At 37.4% G+C, this 24,903-nt stretch overlaps 1 protein-coding gene across 2 annotated transcripts in view; it reads left to right on the top strand.

Annotated features, from left to right (window-relative positions):
- The window catches only part of DCHS2 (dachsous cadherin-related 2), a 290,618-nt gene that overhangs the window by 248,914 nt on the left and 16,801 nt on the right, over positions 1-24,903 (top strand). The window contains exons 17-20 of one of the 2 annotated variants that reach the window (XM_015450942.4): positions 10,636-10,766; positions 12,612-12,898; positions 13,930-14,062; positions 16,100-18,885. In XM_015450942.4, coding sequence (XP_015306428.3) covers positions 10,636-10,766; positions 12,612-12,898; positions 13,930-14,062; positions 16,100-18,723 — 3,175 coding nt within the window. In that variant the 3' untranslated portion in view covers positions 18,724-18,885. Of the gene's footprint in view, positions 1-10,635; positions 10,767-12,611; positions 12,899-13,929; positions 14,063-16,099; positions 18,886-24,903 lie in introns of those variants that run through there. The other variant, XM_065545626.2, reaches the window with a different exon arrangement.

Here is a 24,903-nt window from a genome sequence, read left to right as displayed (position 1 = left end):
CCAGACTGGTCTCGAACTCCTGACCTTTATCTGCCCGCCTTGGCCTCCCAAAGTGCTGGGATTAAAGGCATGAGCCACCGCGCCTGGCCGCCATTCTGATTCTTTTACTTTGCGTAAATGTTTCCTTCTCTCTAGAAATTTATAGGTTATACTTATCATCCGTAATACTTTAAAATATAATTACATATTTTGATGTGGGTTTCTCCTTGTACTGTGTATTCAGTGTTCCTTTTTAATACAAAGACGTTTCTTTTAATTTTCTTGTATTATTTCATTGAAAATTTCCTCCCCATTTTTTAGTTTTGGTTTGTTGTTTTGCCCTGTTTCATTTTCCTGAATCCTGTTCAATTAGGTATTGGATCGCCTAGATGGATTCTTTGTTAGTTATATTTTATTTCCTACTTTCCATTTCTTGTTTGTCTGTGGGTTTAGTTTTTGTTTTATTTTGGGAAGATATTTCCTGAGCTTTAATCTTCTAAAATTTTTTATTTTCTAATTAAAAATTGAGAAGCTATTATATATTTGTTTTTACTACTAAAAGCTCTTATTTGATGTTTGACTTTTTAAATAATATCCAACTCTTGTTTTATGCACATGTTGTCTTCTGATATCTCTCCAAGGTATTAATTAGAATTGTTTTAAATTTTATTTTGTTCCTTTCAATATCTGTTTCCACTGTTTTCTTTTTTTCTTTTTGTCTATATTGAGCTTTCTTTTTCATGCTGAAGGCTTTCTGAAATTAAGTGTTGATTCTTAGATATAAGTGAGGCAATGTCAGAGTCATTAGAACATCTGAGTGAGCTAGAGGGATTTGATTAGCACAATTCACTTTCAAATGAACCACACGGGAAGTTGACTACTTTTCAGGATGACATACAAATGGCGGTATATGGAGTTCACTTTTCTTTGGGAGGGGACTTTCAGTTCTCCAGAGAAGGTCTTTCAATATTACTAACTCCAAGTATGAACCAAAGGCATTCTTTGGCTGAGAATGAAGAATAATGGGCAAGAGGGACATGAGTACCCTGTATTTAAACCAACATAAATCATCTTCCTGTTTAAATAATATGAATTTAAAATATTCTTCCTATTAACCAAATACCTCACCGCAATTTTTGCCATGTATTGAGTCTCTCCTTGGTGACCTGAGAGCAACTCTGCTCCTCATGTATCTTTATGTTCCTCTGAATGCTTTTTAAAAGACTTTTGAAAGAGAGGTTTTAGGTCCACAGCAAAATTGAGAGAAGGTGCAGAGATTTCCTATATATCCCTGCCCACACACATGCACAGCTTCCCTCATTATCAAAATCCCCACCAGAGTGGTGCATTTGTTACATTTGATGAAGCTACATTGACACATCATTATCACTCAAATTTACAGTTTTCAGTGGGATCCACTCTTGGTACTGTACATTCTGAGTGGATTTTAATCTCTGATTTCCTTTGGCCCACTCATCTGCAACTGCTCTTCAATCTGCTTGCATCTTCCAGAAATTGCTGATATTTCTCATTCATTTCACCCACTAATATCTTTCCTCATTTGTTTAGCTTTATGGACTTAAAACTTATTTTTTTTCTTTTTTATTATACTTTAAGTTCTAGGGTGCATGTGCACAATGTGCAGGTTTGTTACATATGTATATATATGCCATGTTGGTTTGCTGCGCCCATTAACTCGTCATTTACATTAGGTGTATCTCCTAATGCTATCCCTCCCCCAGCCCCCCACCCCACAACAGGCCCTGGTGTGTGATGCTCCCCTTCCTGTGTCCAAGTGTTCTCATTGTTCAATTCCCACCTATGAGTGAGAAAATGCGGTGTTTGGTTTTCTGTTCTTGTGATAGTTTGCTGAGAATGATGGTTTCCAGCTGCATCCATGTCCCCACAAAGGACATGAACTCATCCTTTTTTATGGCTGCATAGTATTCCTTGGTGTATATGTGCCACATTTTATTAATCCAGTCTGTCATTGATGGACATTTGGGTTGGTTCCAAGTCTTTGCTATTGTGAATAGTGCCACAATAAACATACGTGTGCATGTGTCTTTATAGCAGCATGATTTATAATCCTTTGGGTATATACCCAGTAATGGGATGACAGGGTCAAATGGTATTTCTAGTCCTAGACCCTTGAGGAATCGCCACACTGTCTTCCACAATGGTTGAACTAGTTTACAGTCCCACCAACAGCATAAAAGTGTTCCTATTTCTCCACATCCTCTCCAGCACCTGTTGTTTCCTGACTTTTTAATGATCGCTGTTCTAACTGGTGTGAGATGGTACCTCATTGTGGTTTTGATTTGCATTTCTCTGATGGTGAGTGATGATGAGCATTTTTTAATGTGTCTGTTGGCTGCATAAATGTCTTCTTTTGAGAAGTGTCTGTTCATATCCTTTGCCCACTTTTTGATGGGGCTGTTTGTTTTTTTCTTGTAAATTTGTTTGAGTTCTTTGTAGGTTCTGGATATTATCCCTTTGTCAGATGGGCAGATTGCAAACATTTTCTCCCATTCTGTAGGTTGCCTGTTCACTCTGATGGTAGTTTCTTTTGCTGTGCAGAAGCTCTTTAGTTTAATTCGATCCCATTTGTCAACTTTGGCTTTTGTTGCCATTGCTTTTGGTCTTTTAGACATGAAGTCCTTGCCCATGCCTGTGTCCTAAATGGTATTGCCTAGGTTTTCTTCTAGGGCTTTTATGGTCTTAGGTCTAACATTTAAGTCTTTAATCCATCTTGAATTAATTTTTGTATAAGGTGTAAGGAAGGGATCCAGTATCAACTTTCTACTTATGGCTAGCCAGTTTTCCCAGCACCATTTATTAAACAGGGAATCCTTTCCCCATTTCCTGTTTTTTTCAGGTTTGTCAAAGATCAGAGGGTTGTAGATGTGTGGTATTATTTCTGAGGGCTCTGTTCTGTTCCATTGTCCTATATCTCTGTTTTGGTACCAGTACCATGCTGTTTTGGTTACTGTAGCCTTGTAATATAGTTTGAAGTCAGGTAGCATGATGCCTCCAGCTTTGTTCTTTTAGCTTAGGACTGTCTTGGCAATGCAGCCTCTTTATTGGTTCCATATGAACTTTAAAGTAGTTTTTTCCAATTCTGTGAAGAAAGTCATTGGTAGCATCATGGGGATGGCACTGAATCTATAAATTACCTTGGGCAGTATGGCCATTTTCACAATATTGATTCTTCCTATCCATGAGCATGGAACGTTCTTCCATTTGTTTGTGTCCTCTTTTATTTCATTGAGCAGTGGTTTGTAGTTCTCCTTGAAGAGGTCCTTCGCATCTCTTGTAAGTTGGATTCCTAGGTATTTTATTGTCTTTGAAGCAATTGTGAATGGGAGTTCATTCATGATTTGGCTCTCTGTTTGTCTGTTATTGGTGGATAAGAATGCTAGTGACTTTTTCACACTGATTTTGTATCCTGAGACTTTGCTGAAGTTGCTTATCAGCTTAAGGAGATTTGGGGCGGAGACAATGGGGTTTTCTAAATATACAGTCATGTCATCTGCAAATAGGGACAATTTGACTTCCTGTTTTCCTAATTGAATACCCTTTATTTCTTTCTCATGCCTGATTGCCCTGGCCAGAACTTCCAACACTATGTTGAATAGGAGTGGTGAGAGAGGACATCCCTGTCTTGTGCCAGTTTTCAAGGGGGAATGCTTCCAGTTTTTGCCCATTCAGTATGATATTGGCTGTGCGTTTGTCATAAATAGCTCTTACTATTTTGAGATATGTTCCGTCAATACCAAATTTATTGAGAGTTTTTATCATGAAGGGCTGTCAAATTTTGTCAAAGGCCTTTTCTGCATCTATTGAGATAATCATGTGGTTTTTGTCTTTAGTTCTGTTTATATGCCGGATTACAGTAATTGATTTGTGTATGTTGGACCAGCCTTGCACCCCAGGGATGAAGTACACTTGATCATGGTGGATAAGCTTTTTGATGTGCTGCTGGATTCGGTTTGCCAGCATTTTATTGAGGATTTTTGCATCAATGCTCATCAGGGATATTGGTCTAAAATTCTCTTTTTTTTGTTGTGTCTCTGCCAGGCTTTGGTATCAGGATGATGTTGGCCTCATAAAATGAGTTAGGGAAGATTCCCTCATTTTCTATTGATAGGAATGATTTCAGAAGGAATCGTACAAGCTCCTCCTTGTACTTCTGGTAGAATTCAGCTGTGAATCTGTCTGGTCCTGGACTTTTTTTGGTTGGTAGGCTATTAATTATTGCCTCAATTTCAGAGCCTGTTGTTGGTCTATTCAGGTATCAACTTCTTCCTGGTTTAGTCTTGGGAGAGTGTATGTGTCCAGGAATTTATCCATTTCTTCTAGATTTTCTAGTTTATTTGCGTAGAGGTGTTTATAGTATTCCCTTATGGTAGTTTGTATTTCTGTGGGGTCGGTGGTGATATCCCCTTTATCATTTTTTATTGCGTCTGTTTGATTCTTCTCTCTTTTCTTCTTTATTATTTTCTTCTTTATTTTCTTCTTTCTTTTCTTCTCTCTTTCTTCTCTCTTTTCTTCTTTATTTTCTTCTTTGCTAGCGCTCTATCAATTTTGTTGATCTTTTCAAAAAAACCAGCTCCTGGATTCATTGATTTTTGAAGGGTTTTTTGTGTTTCTATCTCCCTCAGTTCTACTCTGATCTTAGTTATTTCTTGCCTTCTGCTAGCTTTTGAATATGTTTGCTCTTGCTTCTCTAGTTCTTTTAATTGTGATGTTAGGGTGTCAATTTTAGATCTTTCCCGCTTTCTCTTGTGGGCATTTAGTGCTATAAATTTCCCTCTACACACTGCTTTAAATGTGTCCCAGAGATTCTGGTATGTTGTATCTTTGTTCTCATTGGTTTCAAAGAACATCTTTATTTCTGCCTCATTTCATTATGTACCCCATAGTCATTCAGGAGCAGGCTGTTCAGTTTCCATGTAGATGAGCAGTTTTGATTGAGTTACTTAGTCCTGAGTTCTAGTTTGATTGCACTGTGGTCTGAGAGACAGTTTGTTATAATTTCTGTTCTTGTACATTTGCTGAGGAGTGCTTTACTTCCAATTATGTGGTCAATTTTGGAATAAGTGTGATGTGGTGCTGAGAAGAATGTATATTCTGTTGATTTGGGGTGGAGAGTTCTGTAGATGTCTATTAGGTCTGCTTAGTGCAGAGTTGAGTTCAATTCCTGGATATCCTTGTTAACTTTGTGTCTCGTTGATCTGTCTAATGTTGACAGTGGGGTGTTAACGTCTCCCGTTATTATTGTGTGGGAGTCTAAGTCTCTTTGTAAGTCTCTAAGGACTTGCTTTATTTATCTAGGTGCTCTTGTATTGGGTGCATATATATTTAAGATAGTTAGCTCTTCTTATTGAATTGATCCCTTTACCATTATGTTTTGGCCTTCTTTGTCTCTTTTGATCTTTGTTGGTTTAAAGTCTGTTTTATCAGAGACTAGAATTGCAACCCCTGCCTTTTTTTGTTTTCCATTTGCTTGGTTGATCTTCCTCCATCCATTTATTTCGAGCCTATGTGTGTCTCTGCACATGAGATGGGTCTCCTGGATACAGCAAATTGATGGGTCTTGACTCTTTATCCAATTTGCCAGCCTGTGTCTTTTATTTGGAGCATTTAGTCCATTTACATTTAAGGTTAATATTGTTATGTGTGAACTTGATCCTGTCATTATGATCTTAGCTGGTTGTTTTGCTCGTTAGTTGATGCAGTTTCTTCCTAGCATCAATGGTCTTTATATTTTAGCATGTTTTTGCAGTGGTTGGTACCAGTTGTTCCTTTCCATGTTTAGTGCTTCCTTCAGGGTCTTTTGTAGGGCAGGCCTGGTGGTGACAAAATCTCTAAGCATTTGCTTGTCTGTAAAGGATTTTATTTCTCCTTCACTTATGAAACTTAGTTTGGCTGGATATGAAATTCTGGGATGAAAATTCTTTTATTTAAAAATGTTGAATATTGGCCCCCACTCTCTTCCGGCTTGTTGGGTTTCTGCCGAGAGATCCACTGTTAGTCTGATGGACTTCCATTTGTGGGTAACCCGACCTTTCTCTCTGGCTGCCCTTAACAGTTTTTCCTTCATTTCAACTTCAGTGAATCTGGCAATTATGTGTCTTGGAGTTGCTCTTCTTATGGAGTATCTTTGTGGCGTTCTCTGTGTTTCCTGAATTTGAATGTTGGCCTGCCTTTCTAGGTTGGGGAAGTTCTCCTAGATAATATCCTGAAGAGTGTTTTCCAACTTGGTTCCATTCTCCCCGTCACTTTCAGGTACACCAATCAGACATAGATTTGGTCTTTTCACATATTCCCATATTTCTTGGAGGCTTTGTTCATTTCTTTTTACTCTTTTTTCTCTAATCCTCTCGCTTCATTTCCTTCATTTGATCCTTAATCACTGATACCCTTTCTTCCAGTTGATTGAGTCGGTTACTGAAGCTTGTACATTTGTCACGTAGTTCTCATGTCATGGTTTTCATCTCTAACAGTTCATTTATGGACTTCTCTGCATTGATTATTCTAGTTAGCCATTCATCAAATCTTTTTTCAAGTCTTTTAGTTTCTTTGTGCTGGGTTCGTAATTCCTCCTTTAGCTCAGAATAGTTTGATTGTCTGAAGTCTTCTTCTCTCAACTCATCAAAGTCATTCTCTGTCCAGCTTTGTTCCATTGCTGGCGAGGAGCTGCATTCCTTTGGAGGGGGAGAGGTGCTCTGGTTTTTAGAATTTCCAGTTTTTCTGCACTGCTTTTTCCCCATATTTGTGGTTTTATCTACCTTTGGTCTTTGACGATGGTGATGTACAGTTGGGGTTTTGATGTGGATGTCCTTTCTGTTTGTTATTTTTCCTTCAACAGTCAGGACCCTCAGCTGCAGGTCTGTTGGAGTTTGCTCAAGGTCCACTCCAGACCCTGTTTGCCAGGGTATCAGCAGTGGAGCCTGCAGAAGAGTGAATATTGCTGAACAGCAAATGTTGCTGTCTGATCATTCCTCTGGAAGCTTTGTCTCAGAGGTGTACCCAGCCATGTGAGGTGTGAGGTGTCAGTCTGCCCCTAATGGGGGATGTCTCCCAGTTAGGCTACTCAGGGGACAGGGACCCACTTGAGCAGACGATCTGTCCGTTCTCAGATCTCAAACTCCGTGCTGGGAAAACCACTACTCTCTTCAAAGCTGTCAGACAGGGATATTTACATCTGCACAGGTTTCTGCTGCCTTTTGTTTGGCTATGCCCTGTCCCAAGATGTGGAGTCTACAGAGGCAGGCAGGCCTCCTTGAGCTGTGGTAGGCTCCACCCAGTTCGAGCTTCCCAGCTGCTTTACCTACTTAAGCCTCAGCAATGGCAGGCACCCCTCCCCCAGCCTCGCTCCCGCCTTGCAGTTAGATCTCAGACTGCTGTGCTAGCAATGAGGGAGGCTCCATGGGCCTGGGACCCTCTAAGCCAAGTGTGGGATATAATCTCCTGGTGTGCTGTTTGCTAAGACCCTTAGTAAAGCACAGTATTAGGGTGGGAGTGACCCGATTTTCCAGGTGTTGTGTGTCACAGTTTCCCTTGGCTTGGAAAGGGAATTCCATTCCCCCTTGCGCTTCCCAGGTGAGGCGATGCCTTGCCCTGCTTTGGCTCTCACTCATTGGGCTGCACCCACTGTCCTGCCCCCACTGTCTGACATGCCCTAGTGGGATGAACCTGGTACCTCAGTTGGAAATGCAGAAATCACCTGTCTTCTGCATCGCTCACTCTGGGAGCTGGAGGCTGGAGTTGTTCCTATTTGGCCATCTTGGTGCGGATCCCATAACTTAGTATAAAAGGTTTTTGATATCGTTTTAGAAGAATCTTGAGAGGAAGAGAAGATAAAACCTGTGTAGTCAGCTTGCAACCTTTAACCAGAAATCATAGTTTTTCTTTTCATATTTATTTCTGTTGGTGGCTGATATTTTAATTTTTTTCAGAATTTCAGAAGGAATAGAAAATTCTTGCTAGACATTTAAGATACAATTGAGAGTTTTGAAAAACCCTCTACCAACAAGTTTAGTACTTGTTAAGACAATCAAAAAGATCCTTCCTGGTCAAAGGCCTTATTTAAAGTTTAACATGGTAAAAGAAGCTTCTCATGGTTGATAGAATAGGAAAAAAATGCAATAGTAATCAGGGCAACAGTTGTGGAACATGGAGTGAGTTGGACTGGCTACAACCAACAGTTTCACAACTGCAAAAGAGCCATCATAGATGACTTGAAGTCTTGCATAGGTTGTGTATAGAATATCTGTGCATCTACCTTCGTATTTTTTATTTTTTCTTCAAGTTATTGAGAAACCTTTTCCTCTCCCATTTAGTTTCATGCTAAGCAACATATTTCTCTCCATGTCAAAGAATCTCACTTCTTTTTAATCTGACAAGACATTATGTAGGATGCCTGAAGTTGTAACATTGTGAAAATAATGGTAATTATGGCTACAGTAGAAGAGTTGATAGAAACTTAACTTTGATGTCTTGGCTGAGACTTTAGATGACATTGAGAGGTGCAAGCAGCAGGGGAGAGAGCAGTATGAGTTGATTATTTTTGTTAAAATATTTCCATACGTATCTGACTGACATTCATACTAACAAAATAAACTTTCCACATATAATTATTCCAGAAGTTAGGCTCCACAAGTGTGATATTCAGGTGGTTATTCTACTAATATTCCAACTCTGATAATGCAGAAGGCAGTCTGTGTTCTTCATGAATAGTAGATTTAAGCACTGATCATTTAATATTAAGTGGAATGCAAACCAAGACAGAGTTGATGTTTATTTTATGTCATTTTTAAATTTAGGATTGGAAAGAGAAAGAACATTTATCAAGTGAGCTAACAATGAAAACAAAGTGAAAGTGTATCAACTTTCAAGACTTAGTTTCTTAAAAGGTAGCCCCCACAACTGGCTAAGACTAATTCCACTTCTGAAATAAAGAGCATCTTCTCATTAATAACTCATTTTATTACTCAGTCGCCCTCCTAGCCTTCATCGTGTTTAGAGGGGAGTGAAAAATAAGCCAATAATTATACATTAGAATGTGATGTATACACAGTAAGAGAGGTATGTTCAACAAGTATCATGAAGCATGGGTTTCCAGTTGACCAACACATGAGCCTGAATCCCAGCTCTGTCATATAATATGTGTATAACCCTGGGGAAATCTTGAGAAACCAACATTCAATACTTACTAAAGAAAAGCAAATAAGGCAGCTCCCTGCCCTTAATAAACTTACAGAAGAGGCAGACAAATATGTTATGAAGAAAAAAGAGTGATGATTGCTATGGCAGAAGAATGTACAGGGTGCTATGGGAATACATAAAGGTGCATTTAAATCGAATGAAAGGTCCATGAAAACTTCGCAGAGATGTGAGCTTTGAAAAACCAAGAAAGTGTAAGGGCTAGGATTCCGTGTAAAAGCAAGGACAAAAATGTTTATGTGAACATGTTCCGGGGTTGGATAACCGCTTAGAGACATGGAGAGCCAAAGAAGGGTTTTAAATAGGGAGGTCAGGTTTTCAAATTAGGATTTTAGTTAGAGCAGTTGAGTGCAATATAGAGGGTGGATGGAACAAGAGGAGACTCACAGTAGGGAGGTTCGTAATTTATCAGGTACTCCTGGTGAGAAAGGATACAATAAATATAGAGCATTCTAGGTAAAAATGGTGAGGGGCTGAGGCTACAGGGAACTGGCTTGTCCAGGTTTGCCTGGGACTTTAGTGGATGTAGCACTGAAAGTCCCATGTCCAGTTTGCCTGGAGTATCTTGGTTTTAAAAACACTGCAAGCTCGTGTCCCAGGAAATTCTTCACTCCCAGACAAAGTGAAATGTGATTACCATACATGAGCATTCTGAAGGTAGGAATGAAATGGCTAGGAACACTAATTCAAGTGACATCCAGGAGGTAATACTGATAAGAGACATAATTAGTTGGACGTTGGAAGGGTAGTGAGAGAACGGGGGAAGTTGAAGACAGTAATAAGGTTTGTAGTTTGTTTGATGGAGAAGCTCAATGTAGCATCATCCAAGAGAGAGTAAATCAGTCTATGTAAATTCTTTCAGATCATGGACTTTTACCTCTACTTCACAATCCTAGCCAATCATGCATCTTCTGTAAGTGTGTTCATCATAGCGGTGTCCTGTCTGAATTCTAGCATTTCGATGGATTTGCTATTTGGATCCAAAAGTATCAGTACAAAGCATCTTTTAGTTGGTTCAGTGAGATGGAAATATGTAGTAGTATCCAGACCACGACATGGCAGGGTGGAGACAGTCTGCTTATCCAAAGTATAGGTATTGGTGTTTTTATTTTTTTAGATTATTCATTGCAGGACAGGATTGAATGTTACAGTCTGGCTCTCCGAAATGGTCCATTTTGACTTGAATGCCTCATGATCTCTGGCAGCTTGCTGGATTTGGTTCTCTGAACATGCCAAAAACAAATAAATTTCAGGGTGCCATTCTTATGAAATACATTTTAAATGACGCCATTTAGAAAATCCAAGACAGAAATAAAAGTAGCTAGTCAGCTCATTTTAAAATTTTCAACTAGATATTTGATATTTATGCTGTTTTTCTAATTCCTGGATGATGAATCACATTCCTTGATTCTTTTTCTAAACCAGCTTGATTGTCCAAGCCACAGATAAAGGGATGCCCAGGCTTTCTAATACGACTATAATCAAGGTACAGGTGACTGATATAAATGACAATGCCCCAGCTTTTCTCCCCTCTGAGGCAGTAGAAATTGCAGAAGGTAAGTGTGACAATTTGGCATAGTGGTTTTGATTAACTTGTATAATATTTTTTACTATTTTCTTTAGCCAGTCACTGTATTAACATGAGTGCTAATCCTCAACAACTGTGCAAACTAGATCATTTTTGTCTTCATTTTGCAAAATAGAAAATGGATGGTCATAAGTTAAATATTAAATGTCAAAGGAGTAAAATGTTAAAGCTGAGATTTGTACTCAGATCATCTGGAGGCCAAGTCCCCATGCTCCAACCATCATCCCTTATAGTATCTGTTTATAATGCAGACATTTCTTACAAATTATATCCACTCTATGAAGAAGCATATTTTGTTGGCTGTGATAACCATTGTGAACCTCATCTAAGAAGAATCAACATTCATAGCTCTGTCAGTCTTTTCAGGATACTAATAACAACTAATTAGTGAAGTGAATTAGATGTTTATTGCAAAAAGCCATCATTTTTCCCAGAATAACCTTATCTTCAACATTTGTACCACACTGATGGTAGAGGTTGAAACTAGAAAGTTTTAAGTGAGATGCTGGTTAATCTTCACTATTTGGGTCTGTGGGTTATACAATGATCCCATAGTCTGTGGACCCAAAGTTGTCCACAGTCAATGGCTACGCTGGTGAAACACGACCTAAGTCTTTATAGTTGAAGTTGAAAATAATGGTGGCCCCTTGCTTGCCTCTCTACTTCACTCTTAATACTAAATTAATTCCTAAAATGTTTCTAATATTTTATTATGCTCACTTTCTAAACAGATTACAACCATCACTCTCACAGAGGGAAATATTCCAGAAATGTCTATGCATAGAGATATCTACAAATCTTATCAATAGCCTACAAATCAAATAAATTCTCCAGTTTTGCCTCTTGCATATTTGATATATTTTCATTTGATTTTATTGAAGGTTCTGCTTTTCAGCACATGCAATTAGTGTTAAAATATAGCAATGGGCCTAATATAAATATATCACAAGAAGAAACTACATAAATCAAAACATACTGAATAGGGTATGTTGTGGTTGGTGCACATCGAGAGTGTTCAAGCTTGAAAATGGAAAATTATGGGTTTCATATACAATGGAACTATTCTGAGCATCTTGGCATATTCTTTCTAGCTGTACATATCTGTAAGCTAAAAACAAAGTCCTTTTCACAGGCCGTTTAGGCTAGAGAACATATGTGGTGAGTGAGGCACGGAACATGTCATCTCTTTTGTAATTTTTTGGTGAATACTATTTGAGATTTGCTTTACTCACTAGTACTATGTAGACTTTGTTTTTCTATCGTCTTAATAATTTTGAGAGTCAGATTTAATAAAAGGAAGCAGTGTGTGCACCACTCCAAAATAAATAATTGTACAAAAACAAATATAAATAAATATCTAATTTGAACATTAGTGCCCAAATATTTAAATCTGGCCTACTTTTGAAAATGCCATGTTTTGTATTAATGTCCTGAGTAATACCCTTCATCCCATTCATATCCCCCATAAAGATATGATTTTGATACAGAAACTGTATATTATAAATAAGTGGCTTAGGATGTTTCTTGGTACTGGAATTGTGTTGTAAGCATATAATGAAAATAATGTCATATAAAAACTGAATATACCCTACCTCCTCAATTCCCTACTCAGTGGTGAATTTTCACTTTTATTGGTCTCATAAATTCTTCAGAGTTTTTGTTCAGTGCATAATGAGCTTTGTATGAGAAATCAGGCCAAGAAAGAGCAAATCATGTTGGACTTAGAATAAAAATACTTGGATGGAACTAGTAAAGAAATGTATTTCAAAGGATGAATTTTAATGGAGACTGACACTGGTCATGACTATTTCAGATTCTTTGCCTGGTGTAATTGTGACTCACGTGTCAGTTCACGATGTGGATTTGAATTCAGCTTTCATATTCAGTTTTGCCAAAGAGAGTAATCCTGGAACCAAGTTTGCTATTGATCAGAACACTGGAGTGGTGGTGTTGGTGAAAACATTGGATTTTGAAGAAGTGACTGAATATAAGCTGCTCATCCAAATTTCTGATTCGGTGCACCGCACAGAGGGAGCACTCGTAGTCCGTGTGCTGGATGTCAATGATAATCCACCAGTGTTTTCTCGAGATTTCTATCAGGTAAAGGGCTTAAAGAGATGAAACCACAGCCAAAACTAGAAAGAATAGAGAATGATGTGAGTCTTCCATCGCTGATAGACAGCATTTACTGTTTTTATTCATCAGAGAGACAGCATTTACTGTTTTTAGTCCCTAAGTTAATGCTGTGGGTTTTTGCACTTAATATCATGGAGTCTATAAGTACATATGGAAATGAATGTCTCATTCGGTTTAGTTTACTATATATGTATTTTTTTTTTTTTTTTTTTTTTTTTTTTTAGTTTTTAGAGGTTGTAGTCCAGTTTGTCATGACAATTTGAACCTGCCTAATATTTGCAAAACCACTGATAAGATTGTTTGCATTATCTGCAGTTAATTTGGGAAAATTCTTTCTTTCATAGGCATATTTTTGGAATGCATTGATTAAAATTTTACAGAAAAAAAATTACGAAGAAAACTATAAAGTGGAAATTTTAGCTTGTAGAGCGTAGTATATGTTCTATATGTAGAAGTAAGGGCCAGGATAGCATTCAACTCAATACTCGCAAATGGACTCCAGAACTTTTGAAGGTAGCAAATGCAAAATTTAAGTGTAAACACAAGGGGAGGGTAACCTAAGTAATGATCCCCTGTGAAGGCTTGCTTGAATTATGCCATGCACGTAATGTAATAATATATTAGTGAATGTATTAACTATCTTCTGCCGCATAGAAATAGTTTAGAAGAACTTTTTTTCATAGTTAAAAAAAACTGAATAAAATTATTTTTAAAACTTATTTTTTTTCTGACCAGGCGTGGTGGCTCACGCCTGTAATCCCAGCACTTTGGGAGGCTGAGGCGGGCAGATCACCTGAGATCAGGAGTTCAAGACCAGCCTGGCCAACATGGTGAAACCCATCTCTACTGAAAATACGAAAATTAGTCTGGCATGGTAACAGGCACGTGTAGTCCCAGCTACTCGAGAGGCTGAGGCAGGAGAATCACTTGAACTGGGGAGGCAGAGGCCTTCAGCCTTTAAGTACAATGTCCCTATTTTTCTCTTTTTCCCTCAGGTCACAGTTCCTGAATCAACACCTGTGGGCTATTCAGTGCTGACTGTGTCAGCTACAGACTTAGAAAGTAATGAGAACATTTCTTACAGAATTATATCCTCTTCTAAGGAATTCTCCATTGATCCTAAGAATGGTGAGTTATTTATAGTTGCATTCATGCTCATATGTTTGGGTTTCAAAGTAGAAACCTGAAATAACCCTTTCTAAATGCCTCTAAAAATGTTCCCCACCCCCCATGGAATTATAAGCACAACTGTTTTATTACTCTTCACATCAAGTGTTGTGGTAGCAAATGCCAGTGTTATTTCTCTTCTCCAACATCTCAGTGGCTAGAAAGTAAATGTCACTCTTTAAATGCTGGTAAATGCTCACAAATTCAGAGACCCCAATATAATAAACACCCAGTTTCATCTGCCCAACCAAGCACAGTTCAGGCAATTATCCCAGGATTCAGCAAGAATCAAAATGATGTTGAACGGATTAAGTTAGTGCTGAAGACTTCATATTACTAGAGTTTGGATGCTTTTTTCCCAAGCCAAGTTAAAAAAAATCAGTAATATCATTATATATTCAATAAACACAAGAATAATTTAAAAAGGAAAATTATTTAAGCATCTCTACCAACTAGAAACCACTGTGGTGTTTTGGTTTATTTGATGCTTCCCAAGGCTTTTTGTCTTTTCATCAGAGACCAAGACATTTGTGGTTGTGAAATGCCTTCAGGCAAGTGATTCCACATTCAATTAAACAGTATATACAGAAAGTTGAACAGTGAGTGGACATTAAAAGCTAAATTTTATAAAGATGAATAATTAGCAAAACAATGTCCCTAGCAGAGCACACTAGAAAATAACAGGGCCTGGGAGGCATCACACTCTGTGTTCCCCATCTCTATCCACTATTGCATCATTTCACAAGTGAGAGTTCATTTAAAAATTAACCTTGGGATTACCTGAAAGGGGAATTCATCCCAAAATACCAGCACGAAGCCCACCAAGTGTCGTAAATGGAGAAGTACGTCATATATCATGTTGCCTATGGATGAACAATCACTGCATGAATACAAGCATATCAGGAATTTGGCTTTTCTATTCTTCAGTCTCTATCCCCACCCGACCACTCACCCTCTTTTCTCTCCATCTCTCTCTCTCTGTCTATCTGTCTCTATCTCTTTCTCTAGTCTCAGATGATGGCAACTGCCACCCTGGCCACAGCAAATCAGTGTTCAAGGCAGTCCTTCTGAGCACTCAATCCTTAGCAACACTTTTACTTGACGTGCTATTGACAAATTTTACACTGAGCTATTGATTCAAATATTTTTAAAACATTAAATGTTTAATTTAAAACATTAAATGCAATGTTTAAAACATTAAGTGCAATGTTAAAAACATTAAATGCAATGTTTAAAACATTAAACACACTAAGCTATTGATTCAAATATTTTTAAAACATTGAATGCTGGCCAATTTAGCTCATGGTGGGACTCTAATTGAAAACGTGGCATTTAAATGTCAGCATTCTGTATTCTTTCTTAGTGACCATCCTTAAGACATATTTATCTTAAAAATGTTTTAACACACATATTTACAAAAATTATATATTTCTGTATTTAGTACAATAAACTTTATTAATTACATTTCAGCAATAAGGGAAAAACCGACTTGCATGATCTGTAGGAAAAGCTCATCTCTCTAATTAAGCAATAGTGTAATAGTAACTCAGCATTATCATTTTTACTGCTTTCATTTGGCTTGAGTATCAACAACTATTTCCAGAATAAGTATCTTTATCCCAGAATATCTCTATACATGTGTTTGTGGGTAGTAAAATGGGGTACAAATTTTACAAACAAAAAAATATTTTTTTTAAGAATAGTGGAACAACTTACTATAAAAAAATAAAATTCAGAGAAATTTGTGGCAGAAGCAACCTCAAGCAGCACACATATTTCACAGAGTGAATGTCATGAATATTATTTCTGTATCTTACATGTTATAAACATATAAATAGAATAATTTGTGTTTCTATTTGGAGTCATCATTGGTTATGACTTAACAAATCTAACAAAGAATTAAACACATATTAGTAGACATTGAATAATCAACTGCTGATTAAATGGATCATCAAAACTGCATCTCACAGTGTTGAAATGCTATGTCTTATTTTTCAGGCACAATATTTACTATCAGTCCCATATTACTTCTGGATAAAATATCAACAACTCAATTTCTTGTTGAAGCCAGTGATGGTGGAAATCCTGACCTAAGATCTCTTACATTAGTGGAGATAGGAATACAAGATATGAACAATTATGCCCCTGAATTCACAGTCAAATCCTATAATCTTAGCCTAAGTGAGGATGCTCTGATTGGAAGCACGCTTGTTACATTTTCAAACATCGACCATGACTGGACCCATGAAAACACATATGTTGAATATTCCATCATCAGTGGTAATTTACAGAACAATTTTCATGTGGAAACTAATTTCATTCATTCAGAATATCCTTATAAGCAAGTTGGTTATCTTGTGTTGCTTCACAGTCTGGACAGAGAAACAAGTGCAAACCATGAACTTGTCATTCTGGCATCTGACAGTGGCTGCCCTCCATTGAGTTCCACAGCTGTCATATCAATACAAGTACTTGATGTCAATGACAATCCTCCAAACTTCAGCAGCCTGAGCTATCACACCCATGTCAAGGAAGGTACCCCTCTAGGGAGTCACATCACTGTGGTCTCAGCAAATGACCGTGACACAGGGTCACATGCAGAAATCATCTACCACATCATCTCTGGAAATGAGAAGGGAAATTTTTACTTAGAAGAAAACACTGGAGTTCTTTATTTGGTTAAACCTCTGGATTATGAAGAAATGGCAAAATTCACCTTAACTGTCCAAGCTTCAGATGCAGAAAAGAAACACTTTTCTTTTGCAGTTGTGTTTGTCAATGTCCTGGACGATAACGATCATGCACCTCAGTTTATGTTCTCAAGCTTCAACTGTATTGTTCCAGAAAATCTGCCTGTTTCCTCTACCATATGCTCTATAAGTGCTCTCGATTTTGACGCAGGTCCGTATGGAGAATTGACCTATTCTATTATATCATCCTGTTTTCTCACTCACGGAATGTCTTATGATCACGATCTCTTCCTCATTGACCCTTTGACAGGGGATATTCATGCTAAGCAAATCCTTGACTATGAAAATGGTAATAAATATTGCCTCACAGTCCAAGCCAAAGACAAAGGTGATGCAACAGCCTCCTTGGTGGTCTGGGTGGATATTGAAGGGGTAGATGAATTTGAGCCTATTTTCACTCAAGATCAGTATTTTTTCACCCTCCCAGAAAAGAATAAAGACAGACAGTTGATTGGCAGAGTGGAAGCCTCAGATGCAGACGCTGGTATTGATGGAGTCATTCTTTACTCCCTTGGAACCTCATCTCCTTTCTTTTCAGTAAATAAAACCAATGGAAATATTTATTTGATTAGAGCCCTTCCTCTAATAAAAAGTCAACTCAACAAAGAAGACACCATGGAAATGAAAATAATCGCTCATAGTCCCAAACCAGACTCCAGGTTTGCATCTTGCACTGTTTTTGTGAATGTGTCTTTCTCCTCTGAAGGAACACCCTTGGCAGTGTTCGCCAGCAGCTTTTCAATAAGCCTGGTGGTCTCCTTTTTAGTGTTTCTGATACTCATCTGCATTCTACTTGTACTGATTTTAAGACATAAACAAAAAGACACAATAAACAATTATGAGGAGAAAAAAACCTCATCTTTAGATATGAACTTGAGAATGACCCAGGATGCCAGTGTGCTCAAAGCCTTCCAGAAAACTGATGACTGCAGTAACGAGGTGGTCCCTGTGGATGCCACACCGGAATGGTTGAGTTTAATAAGTATCATAGAGAAGGACATTGTCAATCAGTACAGACACTCAAACTCCAGTGGCCACTGTTCTGTGGAAGGAGAAACTGCGGAAGATAAAGAAATCCAGAGGATAAATGAGCATCCCTACAGAAAGGGCTCAGACTCAGCTCTGAGTGACCGCGAGTCCAGGGTGCCAGACTCGGGTATCCCGAGGGACTCAGACCAGCTCTCCTGCCTATCTGGGGAAACCGAGGTGATGGTGACTGCTGAAACAGCAGAAGCCAGCCAAACATTTGGGGAAGGAGATCAAGGGGAAGGCTGCAGCACCACCTGTGCTCAAAATAATGTGTTACCCCAGACAGTTCAGAAGAGAGAAGCAAAAGAGAGCATCCTGGCTGATGTTAGAAAAGAGTCTGTCTTTATTTCAGGTGATCAGGAAGTAAGGTGTGCAGCTCTTTCAACTCAGACAACCTCTGATCATGATGGAAGAGGCAACTATCACTGGAATTATCTTCTCAGTTGGGAACCCAAGTTTCAACCTCTTGCCTCAGTGTTTAATGATATCGCAAAACTAAAGGATGAACATTTGCATATTCCTGGCATTCCAAAAGAGAAGAAATATTTTGTTTTTCCACCCCCTTTGATAACAGCAGTAGCCCAGCCTGGGATTAAAGCAGTCCCACCAAGAATGCCGGCAGTAACCCTGGGGCAGGTGCCTCCAAAACACCCACGCTCTCCCATCCCTTACCATCTCGGTTCTCTGCCAGAAGCCATGACTCCCAGTTTTTCTCCATCTCTTTCCCTATTGACCATGCAGCCTCCTGCCTTGTCTCCACTGTTGTCAGAAGGAGAATTATTAGGAACACACGTCAGTGGTACATGCCATGAACTTAAAGCAGAAGATGAAGTTCAAATATAAAACAACTGGGATGCCAAGTACCTGCTCACCATTGGTCATGAATGAATGAACAAAACATTTTCAAGCCAGCAACTCGATATTGGGCTCATTTTTATCGAAAAGCAAGTACTATAATTTAGTTAAGAGTTTTTAAAACTTCCCCATTAAAGTTTCTCAAATTTCTTCCAGCCTTAATGAAAAGTTATTTCCTCTTTTAATCTTTATGTGTTGCTCTCAGGACTCACATTTGTATATATCAAGTAGTGTATATTCTGTCAGACCTGTTGTCTGTATGGTTAGACTTCCAAAGGACACAGTGAACTTAACTGACTGCCTGAATGTTTATATGGAAACAAAGTGTAGTGTACTCTGGTCACGTTGCTGCTGGTCACACTGCTATATCGAAAACAAATTAGTAAAGGCTAAATAGGGAATGAGTTTAGGTCAAAACATATTATAACAGAGAGGGGAAGTCTAGAGGGATAAACTTTCGTTTTAAGATAAAGCAACAGTCGGTGGATCTGATATATTTAGAGGAGCATTTCTCCATTTTTCCCCTTATACCACACCTGTGGAGTTTAGCCATAATTGAATTTCAATGTGGAGTCTTTTGGAAAACTAATAAAAATTTCAGAATGAAATTTGTCATAACTCTGTGCCAATAGGGAGAAACAAATAAGATTTATAATGGTAGGTAATATAAATAATTATCCCTGATTAAATAAACCAGAAATGCACATTCCTGATAGAGGGCCAGGATTGATACTCGCAATATTTGTGTGGTTTGCTACCACCTGAGACATAGTATCTTGGCCTTCTTTACAAACAGAATGGCTTTTTTTTCAGGGCTTGTCTTATAAGTCGGTGTGGGTAAAGACATTAAACTTCAAAGGTTAATTTATAGCAATTTCTTCATTTTATTTTCTTCTAGGTACAGTAACTTGTGTGTGAAATAACTTATCCACTCAATGTCAGTTTTTAAAGTTTGTGTAGATAAAAAAAAATCATGTTATTAGCTAATGATAAATGTCATAATCTAGCAATATATTTTTAAAATAAGTTTTTTATGGAAATGTTTCTACTATAAAAGTTAAGAATAGAAGTCAGACTTGTGTACCATTCGCTCACACTTGTGTACAGCTTTAATTGTCATTAGATGGAGCAGTTTGGCACATGGTTAAAATGACTCTGTACAATTACTGTTTTAGAAATATAGCAGTGCTAGATGGTGCTCAAATACAATGCTCTAGCCTTCTTTCTGATGAGCCTGGGAATCCCTTGCAGATTCTCATCCCTTTCAGGAAGGCGGAGTGCATCCTGATGATGGTGGTTCAGAAGTCCTCCTCCCATGGTCAGCACCAGGGCCAGGTGTTAGGCTAACAGTTTAGGAATTCTAATGTGAAATATAAAGGGTATCGTGTAGCTTTCTTAGTAGTTAGGATGGGCTTCTACTACAGAAATAGTTCCTTTGTGTTCTTCTCCATAGGCCTCATCTGTGAAATTTTGTGACATAATTTCTCTTTACTAAAAAAATATTGCAGGGTGCAGTGTTTGATATCTGATTTTCTAGATAAATAATCCTACCACTTCCTATGCTGATATTTTCTATTATCTATCTATGCTGACTCAGATTGACAACAAATGTATAAAGCTACATTACAAATTGTATGAAACATGAAGGTTTTTGAATAAGCCTGAAATCCTAGGAAAAATCCTTTAGGAGTGGAAAATTTAAATATTATGGGACTGATATATGTTTCTCCTTTTCTTCCTGGCATCTGGGGAAGAAGATTTCATGACTTATGTAAAAAAAAAAAAAAAAAAAAAAAAAAAAAAAAAAAAAAAAAACCAAAAACCCACACACTTTTAATCATTTATGTGTTCCAGTATTTATTATCTCTTTGACTCTTTTGAAAACATTGCTTTGAGCATAGAAAGAAACCCTATACTATTTTTTTCTTAATTATATATGGAAGTTTTTTTCACAATAGAATTATTTCCGGAAACCAAGAACATTTTGTTGCTTTTAAATTAAACAGGTTCTTCATTTACTTATGCTTAAAAAGAGTTTTTCGTCTACCTATTCCCTAAGTTATTTATTACTATGATTTATTTACCCATTATGGATGTGATTCTGTATGTTTTCTAGCCATTTCATAAAAACAGAAGACATATAATAGAGCTTTTTACCAATAGTTAATGGATTTTTAATTGATGGATTTATTAATTTGTATCCAGTGCCACAACGCCACCAAACAAGTACTACAAGTGGGATTGGGGGTAAAAATGTGAACACGCTGGTTAAGTGTTCGCAATAAATCGTATGTCAGCCCTTTCAACTAGAGTGCTTTTTTTCCTAAGTAAACAATATAATTTGTACATTTTTTCCTTCAAGTTTAATATTAACTTGCCTCATATGTTCTGGGTTACTTTGCTGATCTGTGCACTGGCTTTAGCACTCTGAGGGGGTACAGAACTTGTTAGTGGAAAATCATATTAAGTCCCAAATTCATAAGCTATAAAATAAAAGACAGTTGTCTCTTGTGGAATTTTGGCTGCCTGAAATTCTGGACTTTCTTGTTGGCAGCCTTAAAAATACTGGTGTAAATCAGTACCAAATGGATATCAAAATTCCATGCCCTAGTAGTAATCATTGAATTGGCTTCCAAAACAGATTCCTGGGCAAAGAAAAAGAAAAATGCTGTATCCTTAGGGACTTGATCATTTAACTCTTTTAAAAATTATTCAAATGCACTCTACATTACTGGCTGCCTCCCTGTATTCATATTCAATCTATAATAGATGTCCAGTTGAGACAGGATTTGTTTTTCTCAGTACCCTCACCTTTAGCCCTCCTTGCTGTGTTTTCTAGAAGTTATAGCAATGATAATTAATTGTAAATCTTAAAGTTATTTTCATGCAAACGTACACTTTGTTACATTTGTTCTTCTATTCTACACATGCCTTAACTTTAAATAGCAAGACATAACTAAGGATCTAAGATAATCCACTTCAAAGCAATAAAATATATGGCGGTAATATGGTCAGTGTATTCTCACGTGATATTCCAGATAAACTAATTGAGTTTATTGTCACAGCGTGTTTTACTTGAGCTCAAAGGTATAGAGTCATCTATTTGGCCATAACTGAAGGACGTTAGAATGGAAGATGGTCTTGTACAGGAGGGAGACTGGGATCAGTGGAGTTGCAGAAGATTTGCTTAGGACCCAAACTAGCATTTCAGTGGGAGTTTTTACCCATTATAAAGATGGAAGGAGAGAAGGGAAAGAGGAAGGGAGGGAGAAAGGCAGGGAGGGACAGAAGAGAAATAGACAATTAAATCTTAAAATGAATAATTAGGACACAAGTAGAGAAATGCAAGAAGGTAGATGGGTAAGGACTTGTAAAAAGTAACTTTTAGTGTATGAAGATTTTTCTGAGTCATTTGCCCTTCACAGATTCATCCTTTTGAAGAATCTCTTTTCCTCCTTCCTTTCTGTTCCTCTCAAATCTCTCTCTCCATTGTCTGACAATTTGATGTATCAAGCTGTGAATTGAAAGCTAGATGACAATGAATGAGAATACATTTGACCATGAAAACTTGCATTTATTGTTTTTTGGGGTGAATTCCAGAACAAAAAGGAATGATTACCTTATTTCCCACTCTATATTGGCATTGAGAATGCCAGTTTTAAGTAGTTGCCTTTATTCATATAAATAAGTAAATGGACATGCAGAAGACAGTGGGTGAGAAAGTGGAATTTCATTACCTAATCTTTTTTCCTGATGGCTGGTCCATTTTTAAAATGAGTGCATGTTTGACGGTTGTGAGTTTATGTTAAAATATTACATTTTTATTTCACTTTTAAACACAGTATAAAATAATACAAGGGCATGGGCAATAGTTTGTTCTCAAACATTGTCAATTTTATTTGAATTCTGGTGACATAAATTATTCATAAATTAAATTATTCCATATAGATGGAAGAAATTTGTCTATTAGAAACAGAATGTGGCCATCTTAGGAAGATCCAGCCCAAAGTGGCTGGAGTATCAAACTATACCTTTCTCTTACAAATTCAGAACTTGGCTAGTTGATGACAATTAACACTTCCTACTGTTTTGGTCTACATATCTTTATTCATTTCACCCCATGCATTTGCTAAACCAAAACTGTGAAGTGAGTAATAGAGAGGGGGAAGGCATGCCAAATAAATAGCAGATGCACAAGTACATCTCTTGAATGAGAAAACATTATTTTGGTTAGAAAACTAAATAAATGGATTTTGTTGTTAGATAGTAAACCCTCAGGGCCTGGTCTCCACTTGCATTATGAGGTACAGATGGTTTTTGAATGAATGAGTACATATGTGAGCGGGCACAGAGGATGCTGTAATGCAAGGATGTGATACATAGCCTTGAACCCATTAGGTGAGAATGCTACAATAGTACTGTGATTTTAGCCAATCACAAAGCAGAGAGAAAGTAAGTTTAAACATTTTATCAAAATATTATAGAATATCTTAGAAAACGCCAAAGGAATAGAAATTTCTTCTGTAATCTGGTTTGGTTTTTTCCTTTTCTCTGCCTTCCCCACAATATACATGTCTATCTTGTGAAGTTTAGACATAAAAGAAACAAGCTATATATGACATTCAAAAGCATATTGTTTGAGACAGCAACATGACATGACCAAGCACATTGGTTTAATTTAACTTCTGATCTCGTAATAAACTAACGGCCCTATAGCAGAATGGCAGGATGAAGTTCTAGCAGTATGATAACAAAATGCAGTTCAGTAGATATGCCTAGAATGTTTACATCAAAATGTATCAATATTTAAAGTACAAATAATATAAGGAATTTATGAGGGATATTCCATATGTGCATATACTTAGTGTATGTCAAGGGTAACATTTTGAACAAGTACAGATTATCTCATAAGTGTGTGCCGGGGTATTAGGGAAGGGAGTAAACATGAAATTTCTCCTCACATCATAAACAAATAATTCTCAGAAAAACCAGCCTAGTGAGATAGGATAGAAAGACAGTGTAGTATGATGTCTCCAAAACCAATTAAAGAAAGTGATTTAGGTTTTAGAGCATATGGCAGCATCAGTGCAGACTTTTAAACCATCCCAATTCCCCTTACAAAATGGTTAGAGCATCTAGAATAGTGAAAGTAAAACCTCAGGCGCATCTTCAACAAAAACAAGGGTCATTCTTAAAAATTCTAGAATATGGGCAGGCAAGAAAAATTACCAACTATTGGCAGTAGCAGAGAGGAGAAAGGGCGAACTTCCAACTTTCTGTGAGCTGGAGTACCAAGAATCCACATGTACTCACCTACTAAAGCAGAATTCTGCTCTTGGATGGAAACCTAGCAGGCAGGTCTGAGAACAATTGCCAAAACTGGAGAGAGATTACAGAGCAGCAACTCTGTAGATGGGTGTAGAAAAACTAAAGTGAAATTAGATTATTCTGGGGCACTCAAGTCCCAGAGCCTCTGGAAATAGCCAACCAAACTTTCCTTCTGTAAGAAGAGAACCCCACACTAAGCAAAGTCTACTGAAAATAGAATTCAAATCCATATAAATAGAAAATGGAGAGACGTCCTAGATGTAAAGGAGAGAAGGGACCAGAGAAAGCAGAAGGTACAAAAAAGTCCTATTTGTAAATATTTTGCAGAAACAAAAGGAGAAGGGATCTTAAAGCCATGCATGAATCTAGGAAGACTATTCTGGTCTGCCACCCCCCTACATTATAACCCCTACAATATAATATAATCCATCTCAAGAAAACATGAGCAACAGAAAATAATTCCAGTCTTCTAAGCAAAGACATTTTATTTTGTACATGCTCTGACTGACATAATAATGGACAGTGAAGATACAGAAAAATATAGCAAAAAGGCCAATAAAAGGTTTTTTTACTTAATACTTCAAAACCAGCTGAAGAACATTAGATAAATAATAAAAACTATAAAGGTTGCATAATCAATCAGAAAAGGTGAAAATTAAAAGACTAACCAAGAGGAGGATACTAAAAGAAAACAGCTCAAGAAATAATTGAGGAACCTCCATACTGTACTCCATAGTGGAGGTACTAATTTACATTCTCACCAACAGTGTAGAGGGTTCCTCTTTCTCTGTTCCTCATTCTCTGTTCCTCAAAAACCAAAATCATAGAACTACCATGTGA

The sequence above is a fragment of the Macaca fascicularis genome, chromosome 5, assembly GCF_037993035.2.
Source record: "Macaca fascicularis isolate 582-1 chromosome 5, T2T-MFA8v1.1".
Classification (NCBI taxonomy): Eukaryota; Metazoa; Chordata; class Mammalia; order Primates; family Cercopithecidae; genus Macaca; species Macaca fascicularis.
The sequence above is the reverse complement of the archived record's forward strand: the minus strand, read 5'-3'. Positions and strand labels throughout refer to the sequence as shown.